Here is a 24,147-nt window from a genome sequence, read left to right as displayed (position 1 = left end):
CACCTATCCACAAAATGGGAATTATCAAGGCAGTTGAAACACAAGCCTTTCGATTTCACAAACACTTCCCTCTCTGGCACAGATAGACTCATATATTCTTCACATTTACTCAAAAAATGCGATTCTCGACACATAGGGCAAGAGGACGACACGTGAAATGAATTAGCACTTCTTCTAGCACTGGGTTCACTGTGGGGGGTGGGGGGTTTCCTTTGGGATCCTGGTTTCGGGTCCTTGGAAGATGCAGATGCTGCGAGCGCTCTCGCTCTGTTGTCCAGGAAGCCGCTCAGCTGTTCGAAAGTAGGAAGTTGCTCTGACGACACGCTCAGCTCCCATTGTTGCCTCGAAGTACTGTCCAATTTCTCCACTGTATGAAACACCAGGATAGCGTCCCAATGCTGCACTGGAATGTCCAACACACGTAAAACTCGAACACATTCTGTCGTCACGTCAACAAGCTTGCGTAAGCCGACAGCAGACTCAGTTTGTAATGAGGGTTGGGACACAAGCCGCTTAATTGTGTCGTTCACTAGCGCGTGTTTCTGTTCATATCTGTTAGTCAGAATGTCCCATGCTTCTTTGTAATTCGAATCGGTTATCGCTATAGACTGTAACAATAACGCGGGTTCACCACGGACGCTCGATTTCAAAAACTGCAGTTTTTGCGCGGGCGAAAGTGACGCGTTGTTGTGTACGGACGCCACGAACAAGTCTCTAAAAGAAAGCCACTGCTGCAGATTTCCTGTAAAAGTAGGCAAATCCAATCTTGGTAGACGCACATCACTCACTGTCTTTGTCTCGGTCACGGTCACGGTAGTTTGCTGTTTTTTCGCGATGTATAACTTGGCCAATGCTTCGTCGAGCCTGTCTTGCACTGAACCAATTTCCTCATCATATTGCTCAAACTGTTCGTCGGTGCACTTTTCAGAGATTTCACGGATCAGTTTTTGAGTGTCTTCTGTCAGTTGTAATGCTTTGTCTATGTACACTAAAACATTACCTTCGGTGAGATCATCTGCCGCCAATTTCTTCTCCAAACGTGTGACGTCACGTTTGAGAAGACGTTTGTTTGAAAATATTTGCTCCATATTTAAGTCTCAAAACACGTAAAGTACATACACGAAGATCACAGTCACACCCGGCAAGGATACGATGCACAGAATTGCTGGTAAGCACAAAACCACTGTCTCTCGAAGCTCAAACACAAAGCCGTTAATAAGGCGCACTTTCTCAGCGGGAACACAATGGATGACCGGGCCGTAACGAATCGAATCAACCATTTATCCGGGCACAGGAGGACCATGAATAGCTTCCTAGTTCCTGGGAGTGTGGTTTCGCGTATGTCAGTTTCACTCTGGTACAAATTAAACATATATATAGATTAACTTATACTTTAATAACATGAAGCACGTAAATAACACTAAATATAATGAAGGGTTCCACACAAATGTACAGGAATATGACGAGGCGTACAACACACGTACGTCGTCTCACGACTCGACTCGGACTCTCACTGCGCATGCGCACACTGCATGGCAACAAGCTTAATAAGAATGACAATTCGTCTGAACAGATATACATGAATATGCTACCCGCAAGCGGAACAATTTCGATATACCCCATCATTCTAGCACGGCCTAAAAATCATCTTTCTCCATTTCGGCTCCCAAAGCATGGAATGCATTGCCTGTGAACATTTCATGCATAAACAACCCCGTAAGTTTCAGAAGTAAAGTAAAAGATTTACTGTTAAAGGTACAATGGCAGCGTAGCTGTATATTCTGGAGGTATCAAGTCACTCTATGAATTGTATTATTATTATTATTATGTATTATTTTGTATTTTAAATGAACACTTATTGTGTTCATTTAATTTTGTATAGTGTTTTCTTGTAGCTTACTGCTCCACATGCAGTTCAATATATATGTAACATTACCTACATTGAGGTTAGGTGGCAGAGCAGCCTATAGGTTGAACCTCGCCAGCTTAATCAAGAAATGTATTATTATTATTTATGGAAATTATGTTGGAATCTGAGAAACACAATGGAACATTCGCTTATAACAATCATTATCGTGAACGGTGGAAACACAGTTTGCTGTAGAACATAGGTGTAGCCATGCGTGTGCACTCCGGTACAGCAAGGCCAGCAGTGCTGGCACACAGCGTAACTGTTACAAAATTACTTCTTGAACTTTTGGCTTTTCATTATTTCTTCAGTGTTGCCTCAACAGAATCAACCTGCAAGCCTCCAAGGTTCGTCCTTTTCCGATATGGGGCATCAACACCCTCTCGTGGCGTGTTGACAAAACATCTGCAACACATCACCCTGGCCAGCCTGTAGGCAGCCGACGCCAGCAAGGCCCCAAAATTCAACAGGCAACCTTGAAGGATCCAATGGAAGGATACGCTATGTGGAGGGAAATTTTGTTTTCCAACCGGTAAGGCTGAAAGAAAGCCAGAGTGCCATCGGTTCTGTCTGTTGATGTCCTCAGTGTTGCGAACTGCACGATTAAGTGTCCAAGTGTATTGTATACTGTCAGTGATGTAGCACGTCCACCAAGCTAGTTAAAATTTATATTCATAAATAAACAATAAAGTTTCAAAACACAGGAGAAACACAAAAATATGATGACATATTCTATGTGAAGATAACGTTTCAGAGCAGTCTGTCGATTAAGACAGCTAACATGTCCATTGTCCATGGGTACATCCGCCAAATAGAGTTGGTAAAACTCGCTGGCCGCAGTCGCACTTTTCATAAGAGCTTTGCGAGGTGAAAAGTATGTTTTTCTGGCAGGCGACTATCTATTTGTTTGCTTCAAAAACTTTAGTGTTGGCATTGTTTACTATTTACTACGGAAAGAACTACGTTGTGCCAAAGTGGAATTGTGAATATTGCAATGTGTGAAAGTCTTGAAAATTGTTTCAATCATCTGCGATCGTCTGTTGCATTAAATACGTTTGACAATAGATCAACTGAAATAAAAAAAAACGAACAACTGCACCAGAACATTCATATTTCCCCTTAGAGACGATATGGAAACAGTAATGAATTCTTGGTTTTCTTCATTTTTCGGGATCTGCTACCACAACGGAAAATGCCACCGCACGCCACTGGGTGTAGCTATGTGTCAAAAGATTTAGCTAGTGTAATGCCGGGGTGGCCATCCCCTCCAAGGCTACTGGCACCTTCCTCAAAACCCATACCATAATACACATGAAGTAATTAATGACGACAGCATGTCAACCAACTTCTACCCTATTATTGAACACTACTTGATCTACCGTCCTAAATTTTTCCTTTTCTTCACTAACGGATTAAATGTGGTGCATGTACTAGCAAAAGTGACTTGGAATCAGCTAAATTAAATGAATTAGTAAGTAAATATATTCTGACCCACCGGGCCTCATCGTGCATATTTACGGTTTCAAGTTGTAAACTTTTTGTTACATATATTTTTGAAAAATATATACATGTTGGATTTTATATTATTTTTATATATGTATATTTTAAGTATATTTTTAAATAGACAGTTTTGTGTAATATCGTATGGCAGGATTTTTTAAGTGGGGGAAGTGGGTGGCAGATCCGAAATTGTGGAACAAAATGAAGATACAGTTTCAATATTATGGTCCATAGGAACGGCAAAATTCCAACTCAATAATAGAACTCCCCCCCCCACTACCCTTCATGACCAGAGAAACAATGAGTAACACAGTCGTTTATAGACAAGGGCTGTCACACGGCGTACAGCTTGGAGCTTATTATTTACAATCAATTCACGGTAGTATTCCAATAGTACTTTATTCAGCAAATTAACACAGTTTTCAAATATTCTCTAATTTCATACGAGTTCCACTCATTTCATGAAAATGTTTAGATAATATTTCGTTTAGAACCATGCTTAGAAAAAAAAATATTTATAAATTACATGTTACGTATTAGCAATGATTCTTATGATGAACATGTCTGAATGCGAGTTAAAAGAACTGGGAGAATTTCATATCACGACTGCAGTTCGAAAAAGGTTGAGACAGGGGATAAAAAGAACGGACTGTCCTTACTAAATGGTAGCTTTGTTTCATTTTACTTCGCTTGTTGTGCCACTTTTGGCTAATTTTCGAAGATGGGGATGAGTGATGATATGATGAAATTGATGAATGGACGCTCACAAACATCCATGCCCGGGCCGGGATTCGAACCCGGGACCCCTGACGTCGAAGCGCGATATGCTAACCACTTCTTTTTTTTTTTTTAAAGGAAATACCCCCTACACGGAGGTATCCCCCACCATTCACTCTTTTTCTCACTTTTACACTTTTCAATTCTTACATTTTCTTTGTTTCTTATCAACTGGACGAACACAAATACCCATGCCTTACCCGGGACTCGAACCCAGAACCCCTGGCGTTGTAGCGCGCTCTGATAACCACTTCGCCACGGAGGTCGACACCACTCCGCCACGGGGACTGGCACTAAATGATAGTAACCTTCTATCAATTGTTATAAAACTAATTTGCCAAATATTTTAGACTGCAGGTTCTGGAACCTGCCTCTCTCCACAAACTAAGAGCATTCATTTATGCAAGACCAAAAATAGAAATTCTTGCAAAATCTGAAAAAATCGTCAATTTTTTTTCGTGAGTTTTAAAGGGTCATATCAAAATATCTGAGGGAGAGTCCCCTGCCCCAGGCGCGGGTCTGATATATGGAAATGAATTATGTCGATTGTAGAGAGATTTTCACTTATGTAGTCTTCTCTATAATAGAAGTAAAAGAAAAGAAAGAAAAAAAAAGGATAAATGTTCATTAGTAATAAAAAATTTCTGAAATTTTAAAATCAATAATTTGAATAGGAATTATACATTTTAAAATGTTAAAAAGTTATTAGTATTGTAGTGTGTGCCTAAAAAGCAGTGAGGCATGTTGCACCCTTTCTCCACATGAAAGGATCTACTTTGAGTGTTCAACATAAATCAGTATTTGAATTCGATTTCAAGATATATATATATATTATTTTTTAATTTTAAAAATACACATTGCTGCATTTTAATGATTTGAAAATATATTTTAAATACTTTTACTCAAATTTGTCAATAATTCATGAATAGGCATACGATACAATTGTACCACAATAAGGCACTCATCCGATGTATTGTTGCACTCTACGTTAAAAATGTCTGGGTTGAAAAATTCAAATATTTTTATTGTGACACATGAAGGGTTTAAAGCATATGGGAAATTCTAGTTCACATTTTAAAGTTTTCAAATGCGTATTTGGCTATTTTTCTGCGTACAATTCTTCGGCACTCTATTGATAAGAGATGTCGCTGGCAGAGTGCGCACGAGAAGTATCGCCTATTGAAAACTTACTCTGACGACCTACCGAAGCGATTGTGCATATTTCCGTCATATCCGAAGAAGACGCTCTGCGTTTTTCTTCCCGTAGATTCGCGAAGACGCTTCCATTTGTAGCACTTAACGTCATCAGCGTGCGAGGAGCACAATCAAGTTGAAAGCTTCGTTTCAGACGATGCTCGCTCCCCCTGGAAATCGATAGCCGAATCCCCTGTCGCCCCGCGGAGGGATCCCGTTGCCCCGCTTCACCTTCAAAAGCGGGAATTTCCACTGCAAATTGTGAAAGCGCCCGCCTGAGATTTTATGTATTTTTCCTGAGCAGGGAGAAATTGAACATAATTCGATAAAAAAAATCACTAAAATCGAAGCATCTGTAAATGACCTTACAATTTAGACGTGTTACATTCGGCATATTTAGTGAACCGTATTGCAATTACAGGGTGAGTCAAAAGTCAGGTTACATAGAAAGTTTCTGGCTGTGAGTAAAGGAAGATACTGACAAGAGGGTGGAGGTGATTTTCCTGAGTGGCCACCGCAGTCTCCAGACCTGACATCAATGGATTCTTTCCATTGGGACCACTTAAAGACGCTCTTCTATGCAGTTAAGATTCAGAACATCCAGCATCTGAAGGAACGCATTGTGTAATGTGCAGACATGATTATGCAGGACGTTTCTGCAAAAGGTTCTGGGGAACGTTAGGAAACGTCGTGCACAAATGCATTGAGGTTCAAGGTACACGCATTGAAGATATACTATACAACCCTATGCAACATGACTTTTGACTCACCCTGTATTTTGTTATAGTTAATAACATAACTCATCTTTTCAAAACTGTTCTTATTTTCCTCACTATCTGTCTAAATCTGGTAACTGAGACTGCTAGCATGCGAATTACGAAGGATTATTTTTCGGAGGGGCTGGAATTGTAAAGGTGGATATTACAGTTACAGTCTAGCGGTGGCGGGATACACTTATCATTTTTAACCTTTGTTTTAAAAGCCGTCCAAAGACAAAAAATGGTAATCTGAGATCATTTTAAGGCGAGTTTGCATTTAGCACTTTGGCATTTTCCGAGTACTTTATTCCATTCATTTTAAAATTTTGATTTTCTCAAAATTTCGGGAGGGGCTGTCACCTCATCAGCTCTCCCTCTTGCGTACGCCAGTAGTTTACCGTTTGCATATGACTGGCGCGCAGCTAGGGTTAACCTGAAGCCGGGGTGGGGATGGAAGGGACACTTATTTTTCAACAACTATGCGAGAATGCAATTATATGTATATATATATTACGTATGTACACGCATATACGTAATTCATAATATATATTTAAATATATTTATTTTTAACACTATATATAAACTCGTCTCCATTTACTTCAAGAACGAAGTTAATGTCAACAAACTAAGCGACTTCTGAGAAATAGTCCATATCCGATATCTTGGTTCTGGTGTTATTATTATAATAATTACTTGTAAAGAAAACAAAAACAAGATATTTATAATGCAACATACAGTATAAGAGTAGCATTTCTATAACTTAAAAACGTAATAGAAATACAACTGAACGTGTCAGAATTTTTTTATACTGTATTCAAACATCAGGATGTGGAACACAATAAGATTAAGCCATTTCCCAAACTTCTACCAAAAGTGTGTTGGCTAGTGTATTCGGCGTAGTATATCCTATGTGATATCTAGATGCCTACTAAAATATTATCCCTCTCCGCCTGCCCAATGGTTCTCTTCTGGTGCCTTTAAAACTTTCAAGGAAAGGAAGTCCATATGCAGAAATTTCAAGTCCTCCATGTCTAGATTGTGAAGGCAGGCAAACTGCAAGAATTTGCATGGGAATATAATTTAAAATGTTAATTTCGCTCGAGATAATAAAACTATAAGATGAATGATGAAACTGATGAAATAGATCTAAGAACAAACATACAATCCCTAAGATTTGAACCTAGCACGTCTCTTTAGGCACTCCACTGTCCCAGGGACTAGAAAATCGTTACAGCATACTGTGTGTCCCATTTCTAGGAAATTAATATGAAATAAACTGTTCCTGTGTAAAAAGATGTGCAGTATATCGAAATTTTTCATGGCAATATTTAAGACTATGAATTTAACAGTTGTTAATACAATAATTTTAACAGTTTTTCTATCTCGAGCGAAATTGACATTTTAAAATTATAGTTACATTTACTTGTTTGTGTGTAGAAAGAAGAACAGTTATCATATTTAAAATAAATTGAGCGTAAAATTTGAGCTCGTGAAATTTCCTGTTTTCCTCTTCACTTAATTTTGTACTTAAATTTCTCTGCACCGAAGGAAATACCCCTTCATGTGGTACAGTGCAGGAGCCATAAGTTGCGATATGAAATTTTGAATGTTACCACATGGGGCATTCCATGTAAAAATGCGCCTCAATCTCAATTTTCAAAATTAAATGCAATGCTGTAACTTTATTCTATCTTATGAGTGAACAACCTAAAATTGTCATTTGGATAAAATTTCAAGTATTTTAAATAATTACGTTAGAAGGTTGAAGGCATTTCACATATTTGTGCTTTATTTTAACTGTTTGATTTAGTTTGTTTTGTATTGTGTTCCACCGGTGGCACGAAGTAGCAATTCATTTCTCCTTTAACTGTTACATTTCTCCTTCAACCCCCATAATTTTAAAATTCAAAGAAAAGAAAATAAATTTCTTATTAAGTAAAGAGGCAGGGTTTCATCTGTCCTAACCGTGAGACAAAATTGTTCACTTATACCCTTAAATCTAGGAAAGTATTATAAGGGTAGTTATGTTTCATTAACAGTGTTAAGTTTCATATTTCATTGCACAGAAACTGTAAGAAAAATGTTGCTTAACTATCAGAAGAATAGTTACTTTTATGTAAAAAAAAAATGCAGTCTGTGTGTTCCACCCGTTACAATGGAATGCATCATTCAAAGTGTAACATTACGACATGGTCTTTCGTAATTTGTGTGACGAAAATTGATGAATATATTTTATATCTCACGAATAAAAGTGACGTAAGTGCTTCAATTCTTCCGTTACCTACGCGTATTTTTTATTATTTTGTGTACTCAGAAATCAGAACCAGCGATTTTCGACATGGCCTAGTGAAATTGATGCAAAATGACGGGGATATGTCACCCCCTTTTTTAGATCGAACCCAGAGACCATCCTCGAGACAACGTAACAAAAATTGTTGTTTTCAGAGACACAATAAACGAACCCCTCGATGTTTGCTGGAAGGCTGACGAGTATTTTTAAATCAGGTTGATTTAAATCGTGATTTAAATCAGGTGATTTAAAAAAAAAAACACTGATTTAAATCACTGGGAAAAATTATTTATAGAATAATATACATGAGGATATTGTAGATATCAGAATCACTTTTGGTGAAAGTATATTAATCTCTTAAGGCCGTACTAAAGGCAATTTTGTGGTAATTTTTCGCTAACAGATGGCAGCACAGTTTGCCATGGCAACCGAGGGACATGTTGCCAGATCTTCGCGTAATCAAGGTAGATACATACAGGTTGGTCGATTAGGGTACTCCTTGACGGGATATGACGTGACGTTGGTTAGCAGATTTTATTGAAAAATCTAAGTAGATGTGGAGCAACGTAATTGTTTTTCATGAGAATTGTATTGTATTATGTATTTCTTTTAATATTTCGAAAGCAGAAGAGAACATACAAAGATAGCTAGTTAATTCAAACACGAAATGCATAAAATAAGAAGAGTAATTGAAATAATGAAAACATTTTCCAATTACGTTTGAAGCGAATGCTGCATTGACTGTAAAATTCACTTTATATGACAGTACTTGAACATATTTATATCTTTTATCGGTGACGTTAGCAGATTTTCTTCATAAATTTGCAGAATTTCAGTGAACATCTTGTAAATATTTATAAATATTAGCGCTCTCTAACGATCTTCAATCTTTTATCCTTCAAGTGAATAAACATGTAATTCTGCACCCTTATTTTTACTGAGTTTTAATATCGCGATTTTGAAAGAAAAATGTCAGAAGAATCCTGGATACACAATAGAAGACATATTTGTTATTTTTATAATAGTTCAATATTAAATACAGTTTTGTAGCGCATCTAATTTATTTGCATGACATGTCACCACACAATGTCCTGTTTCATAGTTCTTTACGGATTTGGTCTATTCTGGTTTTCAGTTCTGCAGCTGATGTAGAATCTTTGGAAGTAAAGGTAAAAAAAAGGTAAAGTGCTCCCCTGTGCATAGCACCACGCCATGAAGGCGTATAGGGGGTGTGGGGGTAACGCCCCACACTTTCTTGATCCGGTCGTGAGTGGGGGTGATGTGATCAGCATCACGCCCCTGACCGCCTTTACCCCCCAGGGTTTCCCCCAGGTACCCATGTTATTCGACGCTGGGTAGGCGCCGGGGCCGCTTCCACCGTTAGAAAAGTTCCCGGATTTGGAAGTATCAGTAACATTTTCAAGTAACAGTAACTGTAAACTACTTACGTTATGAAATTAGTAATTGTAACTCAGTTATTTTTCCACCTAACTAGTAAGTAATTACTTTACTGCATGGAAAGAAATATTAAATTGAACCAAATGTTCTCCTCAAAGAATGGGTAAATTGACGATTATTAAAGCCGGCCCCCGTGGCGGAGTGGTTCACGACACTCCGCGACGAGGCGAGGTAGAGAGCAGACGTGTCTAGCGAGCGCTCCCGAACATTCGTCAAGTAGAGTATAATCAACACGCGGAATTTGTTTCCACAGACAGGTGAATATTATATTAACAGCAGAGCGAGCAGCTCAATACCAGTGACGTTAAGTGGACGTATGTAATTTCTCAGTCATGCCGGTCAAGAGGTTAAATACTTTGCAATTTTCCTTCGCCCGTATGCAGCAAAGACCGACCACGCTCGCCATACATGAATGGATGAGAGGTGTAGTGAAATTGCGCGTAGCGGACGTTTTGAGTATCGAAGTAGACTTTGTAAAACATCAAGTGTTTGTTAAAGTAAGCACCGAACAATTTTGCACGGAAATAATAGCACGTAGTAAAGGAACCTTCGTATTTACAGACGACACGGGAGAATATGATATACCAGTACATAGAGCAGACAAACCTGTCACAATCGTTCGTATTCATCTAGTGCCCATGGAATTACCAGACAGTGCCATAACAACTGAAATGTCCAAATACGGAATTGTACAAACAGTACGAGATGAAGTTTATTCCACCTCTCGACCCTACCCAGTCAGAACGGGCAGGAAAATAGTACGTATCATCTTACAAAAACCGGTGCCATCTTACATTACGTTAAATGAAGAGCGTTACTGGACCACTTATGAAGGGCAACCTAAACTCTGTTTTAGATGCAATGCGCAGGATCACCTACATCATCAGTGCCAGAATAGGTTGGCAAGGTCGACACGCACTGCTGGATACGCTGCAGCGGTGGTAAATACACTCCCCAGTTCTTCACACCCTCCTAGGGATTCAACTGCTCATGACCAGGACATCCGAACTATTTTACCAGTACCGGCATACCGACAGGCTACACCAGAGGACCACAAGGAACAACACGAGCAGATGGACGTCACTGAAGACAACGAGACAAGGTCAGTACTAAGATCTCCAAACCCCCACAGTTAAATCCGCAAGAAAATAATGCAAGTGATGGGAACAAGGAAAGTGTGCACGAAAGTGCAAGTGAAAGTGTAAGTGGGAACGAATCTATAGTTCCAATCAACCTATTCGACTTCCCGAATCAAGACCCCCAAATTCCAACAAGTTCGATGTTCACAGCAGCAGAATTTCCAGCACCTACCCCCAAAAAACCCCGCTCACGATCCGCCAGGGATGCGAGGAAAAATGCTACAGACCACATGACCTTACGTCCGAAGAAACAAAAGAAGGATGACGTGGTAAGTACAGCAGTAGAAGTACAGCTCAAGCCCAAGAGAGATAACCCTATTCAACCAAACCCTTTTTTAGGAAAAGAGGAAAAAAGCTTAGAACTAATAGGGGCAGGGACACATAAACCAAGTGATACAGAAATGCCTCCAGTTCATATCTCAGGTAGTGAAGAAGAGATATGAGTGAGTATGCCCAGCGTCAAAAGTGGAACAATTGCAGAGCATAAAGTACAAAAAATAATTAATGCTTTGCTTAAATAAGATCCTGTCAACCCTAATGTACACATTTACATTAGCAACGATTAACCTTAACAAATTACAAAGTCAGAATAAACTAATGGCGTTAAATGATTTTCTGTCACAGTCGGATATTGATATCGCCTTCCTACAAGAAGTAGGCATTGACAATTTTTCACCCCTGGCAAGGTACAAGGTTCATAATAATTTTACTGCCACATATCAAGGCACAGCAATAGCGGTGCATCAAAGACTTGATTTACATAATGTCACCTTCCACCCATCAGGAAGATTAATAAGTGCGGAATTAGGTCCCTTGTTTTTATGCAATGTATACGCGCCTTCAGGAAGTCATAATAAGCAAGAACGAGAACACTTCTTTTCGACAATCTTAAGTCCAGAATTGACATCCCATACACTGAAAGTGTTAGTGGCTGGCGATTTCAATTCCGTCCTAGACAGGCAAGATCAACAACCAGGTTATAATTTCTCCCGCGCACTCTATGAATTGACAAAAGGTTTACAGTTAACAGATACATGGAGTAGTAAAAATAGAGACCAACCAGGATTTACACATTTTACAACTCGAAGTTCCTCACGCATTGACCGATTTTATATAGCGAAGGGTTATAAAGGAAATGTACAAAGTGTAAGTGTGTTCCCTGTGTGCTTCAGTGATCATAGTGCCTTAATTTTAAAAATAAAATTGGAACAAAACAAATCACATATGAGAAGAGGATACTGGATGCTAAATTGTTCCGTATTGGCAGATAAAAATTATGAACTGTTAATAAAAGACACTTGGCAAGAGTTAGTTAGGCGTAGATCACCCAGTAAGACTTTGACAGATTGGTGGGAATTCATTGTAAAACCAAAATTTCGTTATATTAGTAAAATGTATAGTATAGACAAAAGTAGAGATTTTAACAACATGTATAATTTCTATTATGCCGTGTTACACGACTTACAAAGTCAAGCTTTACAAGGTCATGTAAATAAGCCTTAAATTAACGAGATGAAATCAAAATTACTTTCTTTACACCGAAAAAAGAGAAGTATCGTAAAAATCAAAAGCAAAAAGTTACCCTTGGATAATGACGAAGAGGCAAATTTATATCATATTTTACAAGAGCATAGACACGTTAAAAGTCACCTAATAACAGAGATAACAGACGCTACGGGACAGGACACAACTAATCCTAGAGTAATTCAGAACATATTTTTACAGTATTATTTAAACTTAATGGGTCAAGCTTACAATCCCTTAGAAACAGAGTGGGACTTCACAAACCAAGTGACAGAAAGACTAACAGAAGAAGAGCGAACGGAAATTAGTAAACCCTTTACGAATACCGAAGTAAGAAATGCAGTTTTCAAAGCGGCCAGAAATAAATCAACGGCAGAGGATGGCCTGCCCTCAGACTTTTACCAAACCTTTTAGAATCTCTTTGGAGATGTTTTCACGCAATGGGTTAATGAGGTATTACAGAGTGGGAAATTAGGGTCCTCAAGTCGAACAGGAATAATGGTTTTTATTCCAAAAAAACTGAAACCCAAAGTGGTTTCTGACTACCGCCCGATTACAATTCTAAGTAGTGACATTAAGATCATTAGCAGATGCTTAAATACCCGCCTATTTCCTTACATGCATAAACTAATAGGGGACACCCAATATGCATGTAATCCTCAAAGAACGATTCATCATTTATTACAAGCCATACGTGACGTAATCATTACAACACAAAACCAGCAAGCTAGCATCGCAATTTTATCAGTGGATTTCTCACAGGCTTATGATAGAGTTAGTCATAACTATATGTACAGTGTTTTAAAGGCTTTTGGTTTTGGAGACACCTTTATAAAATGGATACAAATTTTGTACGGAGACATTCAGTTAAAATTAAAAATTAATGGGTGTTTCACGAAAACTTTCCAAATGAAAAGAGGGGTTTTACAAGGAAGTCCACTTAGTAGTGCATTATATGTATTAACACTGGTTCCCTTACTTAAAAGAATAAAAGAAATAAATGAAGGCATTTCTGTCATGTCAACAACGATACAAGTTAGTAGTTTTATGGACGACATTACATTATTTTTAAATAGCGAAAGGGATTTGGAGAATGCCCAACAATACTTGAAATATTTCGAAAATGTCTCTGGCGCAAAGCTAAATGTAAACAAAACGTTTTTGTTACCTTTGGGAGTCAACAATTTGTTTAGTAATAACACTAGTGTACGTGTAGTACAGAAAGTAAAAATTCTAGGTATACAATTTTATGCAAATATTAGTGACACCATTGAGCATAATAGTCGGTTAGTAACCGAAAAAGTGATATATACTTTACGTGCAAATCAACTCAGGTTTCTTTGTTTGAAATCGAGAGTGAGATACGTAAATATTTACGCTCTATCGAAGCTTTGGTACCTATCCAAGACATTGACCTTGTCCGTGAAGCAAACAGCCAGGGTAAATCAACAGGTTGGTAAATTTCTCTGGCATGACTCAGTGTTCCGTGTGGCTATGAGTGAACTATACCTCCCGGAAAAGAGGGGAGGTATGAACCTAAAGAGTGTGGCGATACAATCAAAAGCTTTATTTATCCAAAGCGGTCTTTCAGCGATATTTTCTCCAACTGAATCCACCACGCAGCGCATAATAATTACAATGTTAAAAGAAGTACCATTAACAGCACCAATGGATATAAAAGTTATACCCAGAGAATTAGCGTTTTATACTGAGTACGTTATACATACATTTTACAAAACTGTGAAACAAACTTATGATTGTCCTTCTGTTAAACAGATTTACCGAGAGCAACTTAGCGCAAATATAACAACCGTTAGAATTGAAAGAGAAAATCCACAATGTAATTGGAAACAAATATGGAACAATGTAACGGCGAAACACCTAACGAACAAGGCATCATCTATTTGGTACAAAGTGATCCAACAAGTTATTGTAACGGCGGATAGATGTCACAAATATGGTTTTAGTAATTCTCCAAATTGCTATGATTGCCAAGCACCAGATTCGATTACCCATAAGATAACAGAATGTAAGAAAGCAGCCACAGCTTGGTCAAAATTAAGAACAATGCTAAGTAGAATTTGTCGTATTTCACCAAACCAGGTATCAGTTAAAGACATTATTTTACCAGAGTTCCACTTGTTTCCAAGCACAAAGCAACAATCAGTTCAGTGGCTTATAGCACAATACTTAATGTTTGTATTTCCTGTGGGGGAAAAATTATAATTACTTGGACTTTGGAGTAACTATAAGACAAGAATATCAACAAATGTCGTTAGGTTATAAGAAATTACACTATGCCAACTTTCTAAATGTAATACTTGAATAACATATCTGTAAGAATTGTAAAGAGTTACTGTAACTGTTGACTAAAATGGAATAAAAAAAAAAGAGTGGTTAGCACATCGCGCAACGACGCCAGGGGCCCCGGTTTCGAATCCTGGCCTGGGCATGCATGTTCGTGAGTGTCCATTCATCGATTTCATCATATCCACTCATCTCTATCATCGTAAACTAGCTAAAAGTGACTGACACAAAAAGCGAAGTAAAATAAAGCAAATCAATCAATCCATCAATTGATGATTATTAAAATCTCGAGACCATGAGGACAATTTTGTATTTTTTTTCGTCAAGAGCCAGGATGTATCCCAAGTTTATTTTTATTAGAACACATACCATATAAGACTACATACATAATCTCCAACAATCCTCATGGACAGTAATTTTATACGTAGTTCAACAAAAATTCTAAAAAATATTTGGTTTGCTCAACAAAATGAAATGAAATGTTAATCGTCATTGCTTTGTAACAGAAGTTTACTGTGAATTTTATTGCCTCAATGTTTGTACATGAAATGTAAGAAATAAGTTATAATTTCATGAAACTTAATGCTTAGCATTTAGTGGTCATCGGTGGTGATAAGGACATCGCGCTTGCAACTCATGATCCGAACAACGTCTTACGAGATGAAAGAAATCTAGAATAAAGTAACTGTAATAATAACTATGTCAAGTACTTTCTAAAGAACAGTAATAACAGTAATTATATGCGAATTACTTTCTCAAGTGATTAACTCGGAGTTACTTTTAAAGAGTAACTATTCAAACACTGCTGATATATCATCGAGTTCAGCAACATATTAGTATGAATTGCGAGGGAAGTTGAGCCTCCCCCTTGGCAAAGTGGTAACGTAATCGCCTTGTAATACAGGAGTCCCAGGTTCGATAGACGGTGAGTGTACAGTGATCGTCAAATAAAAATGGGACAACTAGATCCTGAAAGTCTCCCTTCTCTGCAATGCGTCTTGTGTGTTGTCTAAATCTACGGCGATGAGTGATGTAATGGCAAGTTCTGTCACTGCCGTTGAGTTAGGCAACACACATAACGCATTGCAGGGATGCAGGTATTCCAGAATATAGGTGTCCCATTTTTATTGCCGGTGACTGTATATAGTGGTTTGGATTCCACTTTAAACTGTAGGTCCAGTCCCAATTAGCCTTTCTGTGTATAAAGAAGATTTAAAAAACGTATTTCGAGGGAAGATACAATACAGTAATAAATACCATTAGAATAGAAGTTCAATAGCTTACAAAATAATTGTTTACAGGGAATACTAAAACTAGACTTTCGGGATATATAAAATCATATTTACGTTGTTGTTTCAATGCATATTTATTATTTTTCTTTATCGTACCTCTGCGTTCTCTGAGAGCAGTGTTGGCTATTGGGTTCCAAAACTTTAATTTCCACTGGTGGATGAGGTTTTGTATAGTATTGGGGTAAAAGTGGGGGCCATCTGCCCCTCCCCCTAATTGCCGCCACTGTTTGGGAGATATGCTTTTTGCAAATCATCATCGTATTCAGGAAGAAATTTATTTCCTTAGGATTTTTGAAAATACCTCTAAAAATTTAAACTTGCAAGAATATCAATGAATGCGTACCAATGCTTGACAGACAAGAGAAGACAAGTAAGTCACACCCCTGGCACTGTTTTTTTTTCCTCCTGTTTCCCCTAATATACAATTTACAATTGATGACCACTTGCTATCAGATATTATTAAGGCTTGAAACATAAATTCTTGAGCATATTTTGGACTCTTGATTTCTAGTAAATCATCACCATTCAATCAAGTGTCTACGCTAGCAAGCAAAAATGTATATACTCTTCCATGTAAAGTTCAAACAGTCCACTTTGTTGATTTACAGTACATTCCGTAGAAGCTTATACACCAACTGCCATGGTACGCAACTGCCATTGTCGGTCAAACCTATTGTCCTTTTGTACAAATTTCAATAGTGCTCTTTACTATTGGTAGAAGACACTTCGATTAGTTTCTCAAATGCTCATCTGCAAAAGGAACAAATAAAAATAGTTTTAACATCGTATATGAGACTATGAACTTACAAAACATGTTTAAAAAGTATTGATATTACATTGTTACAACCTTAGACAAGTTGAGTTAATAATGGAACTTACGGATGTTGAGTAAATGGATTTGAAAATAATGGATCCAATTTGCACTATAATGCTTAACGATATCGTCATATCGTCACGATATGAGCTCACTTCAATGATCTAACTTTATAATGAATGTTAAATATGATGAGCCTAAAACAGAAATTAGCAAAATAATTGTTAGAAATATTTTCATAGTAGAGTGATGATTGCAACGCTATATGGAGTGAGGTTCCTCCAGGTTCGAATCATGGTTTCATGTATGTATTTAATCATTATCTTTGTTCCAATCATCCATTTTATCAAATCATTATTCATCATCATTGTTCCAAGGAGCAGAAGTTGGAGGTAAATTAACAGAAATACATTATGAAATGCAAATTCAGTTCCTACTATATTTTTATTGAATTATTATAGTAGACCAGCCAAGAAGCAAAAAAGCTTAAAAAAACTTTTATCTGCATGGAATGTTAATAATAGGCATCCATGCAAAATCAATCAGTCATAGGTCTGAGAGAAAAACTAGTCAAGCTTCAAACTTACTGGTATTTGAAGTAAACTATTTAGTACAAACGGCTATTGAAATCCAATCTGATATTGAACCAAATATACGTAGCAAAATCAGGACAAATTATGATTTCTATGAAGCTCTGTGTCATTCACAATTAAATTATTGCCCTTGTACTTGCAAGTATGGGAACATTTATCTATACCGGTACTCATTTTGAAATTCTCAGTAAACATACAGACTTGTACTCGATAGACGGTAAGATTTTAGTCTCATAACTGTTCGGGTGTACTTTTACACTTTAAATATATACAGCATCAAGTTATTGGACGAAATGCACTCTCATTATGAGCCGTCCTAAATTATAAAAGGACAAGAAAACAGAAGAGCTTCATACAGTTTACAAAACCGGTTTTCTGACGTGTTTCTGTAAAGGAAGATAACAGAACTGTGTCCGAAACTTGCAACATTCAGGGATCTCACATTACATCTATTCGAATCAAACCTAACTTAGCCTGACCTACTTAATACATATGAATATTTGCGAGCTGCTTCAAAAATAAAAAGAGACAAACTCTTGTAGAATATAGGCCAGCAAGTACTCGTTTCAACCATGTACAAGGGAAAAGTACAAAACATTTAAACAAACTACTGATTTGTAATAAACATTCCGATGTTGTACATGTGAATAGCACGAGTTTCGTAGGTTTGGAAATTAACTTACAGGAATGAAAATAGAGCATTTTATGCAATATTGATTTAATGATATCAGATATAATCCATATTAAGCTACGTATATTTTATGCTATAGTAATGATCTGAAAACGGTAGTTATTAGGATTATGCCTAACGTAAAATATAACATCCTATTCTGATTTTACATTTACAAAGAATTATCAAATTCGTTTGGAAGTTAAAAAAGTCATGCAATGTCAAGCGATGTTCTCACCGATATTACATCAGAAGATATTTCTTCAACATGTAAATAAATTATTCATTTTGCCTATATTTCAAACATTTTGCCTTTGATGGATAATATTAAGCAACAAGCAATTAAATATTAAGACTTACCTTCGAGCTTGTTCAGATTTTTAACATCCTCCGTGGAATATTTGCTCCCTTGTTCTCGTATATGTACGGAATTCGATATCCTCTGGTAGCTTGGTTTCATTTTTACTCTTTCAATAACTTGCATTGATCATATCGTTAGACAACACGGAATGAAATATTGGCAACAGTGTATGCTAAATCTGCACCACGGAGTATATTGCGACGAAACGCCACTTCAAAAGTTTTAATGATAGGCACTACTCTCTGAAGGTACGAAATGTTTCCATTTTTTCACATAGTATTTCAGATGCTTGCGGGAAGAACATGTGATCTTTGTTTCACCACGAAATTTTCCATACTAGTTGTAAAAGAAAGAAAATGCACCGGTATTAACAAAACTCCCACTTCAGCGCCATCTGTACGGAGCAGTTTGAACATGACGGAGACCTTATATTTTCTGTTATTTACTTAAATCCCTTCAATCGTAACAGAATTATAAGGTTCACATGTTCTAGTGAATAAAACAATCTTTTATATCGGAAAATTTCTTCCTTACCGAATCTATATTAGTTGTACGGTTACCCTTAGAAATTTGGGTCTATGCTTTAGCATGGCTTTAGAACCCCCTTAATCATTTAATGGTGTTTATTAGGCTCTACGAAAGGAAAAGCAAGGAAGAAAAATATATGTATGAAAGGAAATGTAACATGTAATCCGTTAAACACCCTTAAATTTCTCTAATCACTCTAATCATGTTAAAGAGTAAATAGTGTCATTATCATTAAACTGTAAATAAACATGGCAACTGATATTTTGCAAATTATCATTTAAAAAATGCCAAAATTCAGCTACAAGACTACAAAAATACGTGTTTTAAGTTACAATTATATAGTACATCCAGAATGTTACCTTTTTCCTTTGTAATGCGCGGGTGTAACGAACAGCCTAAAATCTGCACGCCTCTGCGTTTTTCTCGGTAACTTTTTTCAACTTCACCTCGAATATTGAATTTCGCCTAGCATTCCGTCCCCTTTTACTCCTGCATGAGCGCATTTTAGAAACATAATCTCAAAACTTCTCTGTACTAACGCACTTCTTTTGTTTCCGTCTTTGCAGCTGCCACCATTCTTCCTACACTTCTTGACTAGGTTAGCCGGTTAGCGAGAACTTCGATCAGTCTTTTGTTTCCCCGCCAGACTGCGGGAAATGCTTGAGAAAGTCAAGGGAATGACATGGAAGTTCGCATTAGTGAACAGAAGATGAAAAGCACGCTGCTCGGCAATCTGGCATGGTGGACAAGCCTTGCTACAACACTTTTACATCCTCCAACGTGAAATTCGCAAGCCACGTTAACTTCTGGAACTTCTATAACAAGTAAGAACTTTGCAAGACCTTGATGATGGCTCCTGAATAATTCATTTTTAAGTTCTTGCTTAATTAACTTCGTCCCTACTATTATATAAATTTAACCATGGAATAATAATGACGTGCATGGCTAATTCTAAGAATAGTCTATAAGTTTTCACAAAACTGTATGGCGACAAAGCAAGTTTTTTTCTAATCTGTAGGCTTTACGAAAGTGACGAAGCATTTATTACAGTTAGTTTAGCTACAAAATTCTTACCAATGGTTACAGCTGTACCAAAATTCTAAATTTGTAGAAGTAGCTTAGGCACAAACATTTTGAATCTTGTAACTAAACATTCGCTGCATTTTGTTATTTCATTGTAAACCTGCTAGTATGTAAATTGATTGATTGACTGATTTGGTGTTTTAAGTCCACTTTATGCACAGTAAGGCTCATCGGAACTTGACCTACAGTTTAAAGTAGAATACGAACCACTAAGTGCCTCCACCGAGTATCGAACCCGGGACAAGGCGGCGACGGTTAGTATGTAAATATAATATATTTATAATATAATATAATGGGACATTATGAGTTTCTATATATTTTAAATCTTATTAGCAGTGGGGGCTTTTATGGGTGTGGTACAGTTATCCGGTAGTAGATCCACGCGACTGTTTTTAAGTGTGTAGAATATGCCAAAAGAGCTCTTGTTGACTTTGACGAAACTCTCCTTTGTATTTTGTTGTCTAAAGAAAAATTCTAGCATGAAACGTGGTCAGTGGTGTCTACTGGGATCAAAACCTGGATTATCTCACCATACCGTAGTGTTCGAGTAGACAAAAAAATTGGGGAGAGGAGCTTTATCGTTCACCTTTTTAGGATTTTGAAGTGATATGACATTGTGATTAAAAATACATATACCTCATAAATAAATATGCAACAGCAGCTAAGTAAGGAAGGAAAATACTTCGTGCTTATTTATAAAAAAAACTATCAAATATTTATGTGGCCTGCATGTGAAAATAAAATGGAACATTTTATAAAGTTTATTTGATCAGGTACTCCTTTCTTCTCTCATTTTAGGCAAATCTCAAGATTGCCAACTCCTAAGAAATCAGGATACCAACTCCTAAAATCAGGTTGCCAACTCCTGAAGTACTATCGCCTTCTTATTGAAAAGCACAGTTTCTATTCGATTTATCTTTTGTAGTTTGGTATCTGAGCCTAGGGCTTCGTAGATAGCCTAGGTCATGGACGTCCGCAGGATTTTTTCCAGGGAGGGGCAAGGAAGGTATTTTTTTCCAGGGGGGGCCAAACGAAGGCAAATATTCCCCAAGAATAGTGTTGTTCCCTAAAAAACATTGTTTAAATTTGAATTTATGGTGTTCATGCAATAATTAACACACATTATTGTGGCTAAAATGAAATTATATGTGTTAAATACATATCTTTTGGTTGACTTTCATGGCCCCCCCTTGCCCCCCCTTTCCGGACGCCCATGGCCTAGGTAGCCCTGAATATACGCCCCTTGTGGTCATACATGTATACGATTTAAGTAAGTGTGCAAGAAGATTAAGGGGAAAGTGGAGAACGCACAGTTAAATTAGTAATTCAATGGGCACTCGATGCAACATATTGTTTTCTTCGTGAAGCACCTACCTGTACAGGCTGTTGCATTGGCGGCTGGTAGGAGAATCCCCTGGCCTTCCTGTTGAAGCAGGTGCTGACCCTGTAGGTGCAGTAGAAGAAGGCGAGGAGGAAGGCGAACAGGAGTCCCATGACGAGGCAGATCATCTTCCAGTACTGCGCCTCCTGCCACGACGTCCGAAGTAGTAGCATGGCCAGCACCACGAGGCAGCCCACGGAGGCCATGATCACCAGATAGTCGAGGGTGTTCAGAGAGCATTGTCCTGTGCGCTGGGGCATCTGCAAGCAAAGAAACCGACTCGCTCAATTACAACTGTCAATTCAATTTCAGAAATGTGTGAAATATTTACAAAAAAAAAATGTTACGTCTGATATACGAAGGGCGTACAATAAGTTCCTGCCTTGACCCACTTCCAGAGGTGGTATCGAGAAATTTCTTCCATCGCTTTTCGACATGGTCCCCTGCAAGTGCCAAACACTTACGCCATCGTTTTTCTAACGCTGCAATTGCAGTTGAATAAAATGTTCTGTCTTGCTCCTGTAAACACCCTTAACAGCGTTCATGACATCAAAATCATTGTTAAATTGCTTACCAAGGAGCTCTTCCTTTAGTTTAGGAAACAGGTAGTAGTCCTTTGGGGCCAGATATGGGTAATAAGGTGGATATTGTAAGCTTTTGAAACCACAAGGTTGGATAGCCGCTGTGGTTACACCTGCCGTGTTTTTGAGCATCTGTCAACATTGGAGGCACCCAACGGAAACTTATATTTTCTAATCCGAAGTGGTCAGTTAAAATGGTATGAATGCTACGAAAGGATACATGAGTAATACTACAGAATTTGTTTCATCAGACATAACCAGAAGCGAGTCATGACACAAACCCATTGTACGCCCCTCGTACTACGAAAAACATAGTGATAATTCTTACACCGAGAGAACGCCAAACTTTTCACGTTTCTGTGAAGATATCCGCTCGCGTGTAGTAAATGTGGTTTGCAGGTCTGTCAATGAATAACTTGCCACAACTCGTAAAGTATGCAGAAGCTGCAATAATGGGGCGACGGCCACCACGTTCACCGGATTTAACCCAATGGGACATTTTGTTACCAGGGATTCGTGAAAGATACTGTCTTTGTGCGCCCATTCCCCTATAAACTCCCCAACTATATTAATACGGTTGTGGCACTGATTGAAAGTGATAGAGACCAGGGGCTAGCTGGGACAACGGATAGGGTGGTGGAATTTCATTAGTAAGGCGCATTGGTTAAAAAACACTGTCCCCTTACACCTTTACAAAAAAGGTTAGACCGATCGAGAGACTACACCAGAGTAAACAAAGTAAGTTTAAATTCCATCATTGAAGATACAAATATATTGCATATTTCCCTCTTCTATTGCCATGAACTCTGGTCAAGTGCAGGTAAGTGGTAATTTCTTTGAGAAATAATGAAGGAGTGTGTTATTAATACCTCTCATTCCACAATAACAGCAATTTTCATTATGAATATATGTGAAAGTTGTCCATTTGGAAGAGTTGAATTCAAATTGAAAATGATTATTACTATCAAATCAATCGTACATTGTATTTTTCTCATGTGGTTTAAAATGTAATTACTGTACTACAAAATGTAGAAAACAATGATCAACTATGTAGCTTTGTTTGTATTTTTTTCAATCAATAAACATCACGCAAACTGTGCTGTCATCTAGGAACAAAAAATAAAGCTTGATATTTTCGGAGTAATTTTATTGTCAATCAAGAAAAACTTGCATGTGATGAGTTTGAAATAATAATATGAACAATAGACTGTTTTACGGCAAGGGTGAACGGCGAAGATATCTTTATGCTCTTCTAAGGGAGAAAGAGCACAGTTTGATTTTACTCGATATCCCGTTGTGTTAATCCAGCCCTGATATAGGGAGCTACTGTATATGCAAAGGTGGGCCACATTGAGCATTTGTAACGTAGATAAAAAATGGAGAGTATACGTTCCATTCAGTATAATGAAGAATGGTGTCCCATAAATTATAGATGGTAATTTTTTTAAATATTCTAGCATTATGAGTAGGCCTGCAAGTCCATATTTACCACCATTACATTTAGAAGTGGTTTCGAGGTGGAGTTTCTGTGTTCTGAAGTAGGACCCTGCATAGATTAAAAATTAAGTGATGCCATATTTATGAGAGAGAGAGGGAAAGAGAGAGAGAGAGAGAGAGAGAGAGAAGAGCAGAAATCAACGAGTAAGTGAGAGAAAAATAATGAAAGAAACGAAACTTGGGAGAGAGAGAAAGAGATACAAGTAAAAACATAAATAGAGAGAAAAGACGCCCGAGAAAGAGATAAATAAAAGAAATAAGGGAGGGATAGAGAAACAAATTGAAATGAAATGAGAGAAAAACGAAATATTGGAAAATAGGAGATAGAGAGGGAAAAGCAGAGTTAGAGAGAGGGAAAAAGATTAAAGACGGCAACAAGATAGAGAAAGAGAAAGATCATTCAATGAGAGAGAGTAACCGATAGGAAATATATTCTAAGACATTCGAAACAAGTTAAAAATCTAGAAAAGGCAGAGCATCAAGCTATTAAT

The 24,147-nt window shown here is 37.5% G+C and overlaps 1 protein-coding gene across 2 annotated transcripts in view; it reads right to left on the bottom strand.

Annotated features, from left to right (window-relative positions):
- LOC146004350 (uncharacterized) overlaps positions 1–24,147 on the bottom strand; it is a 124,593-nt gene that overhangs the window by 23,729 nt on the left and 76,717 nt on the right. For both annotated transcript variants that reach the window (XM_083143138.1, XM_083143139.1), the window contains exon 2: positions 21,572–21,838. In XM_083143138.1, the coding sequence (XP_082999264.1) occupies positions 21,572–21,838 (267 nt within the window). The remainder of the gene's footprint in view (positions 1–21,571; positions 21,839–24,147) is intronic.

The sequence above is a fragment of the Lepisma saccharinum genome, chromosome 21, assembly GCF_977018435.1.
Source record: "Lepisma saccharinum chromosome 21, izLepSacc3.1, whole genome shotgun sequence".
Classification (NCBI taxonomy): domain Eukaryota; kingdom Metazoa; phylum Arthropoda; class Insecta; order Zygentoma; family Lepismatidae; genus Lepisma; species Lepisma saccharinum.
This window is presented reverse-complemented; position numbering and strand designations above follow the sequence as displayed.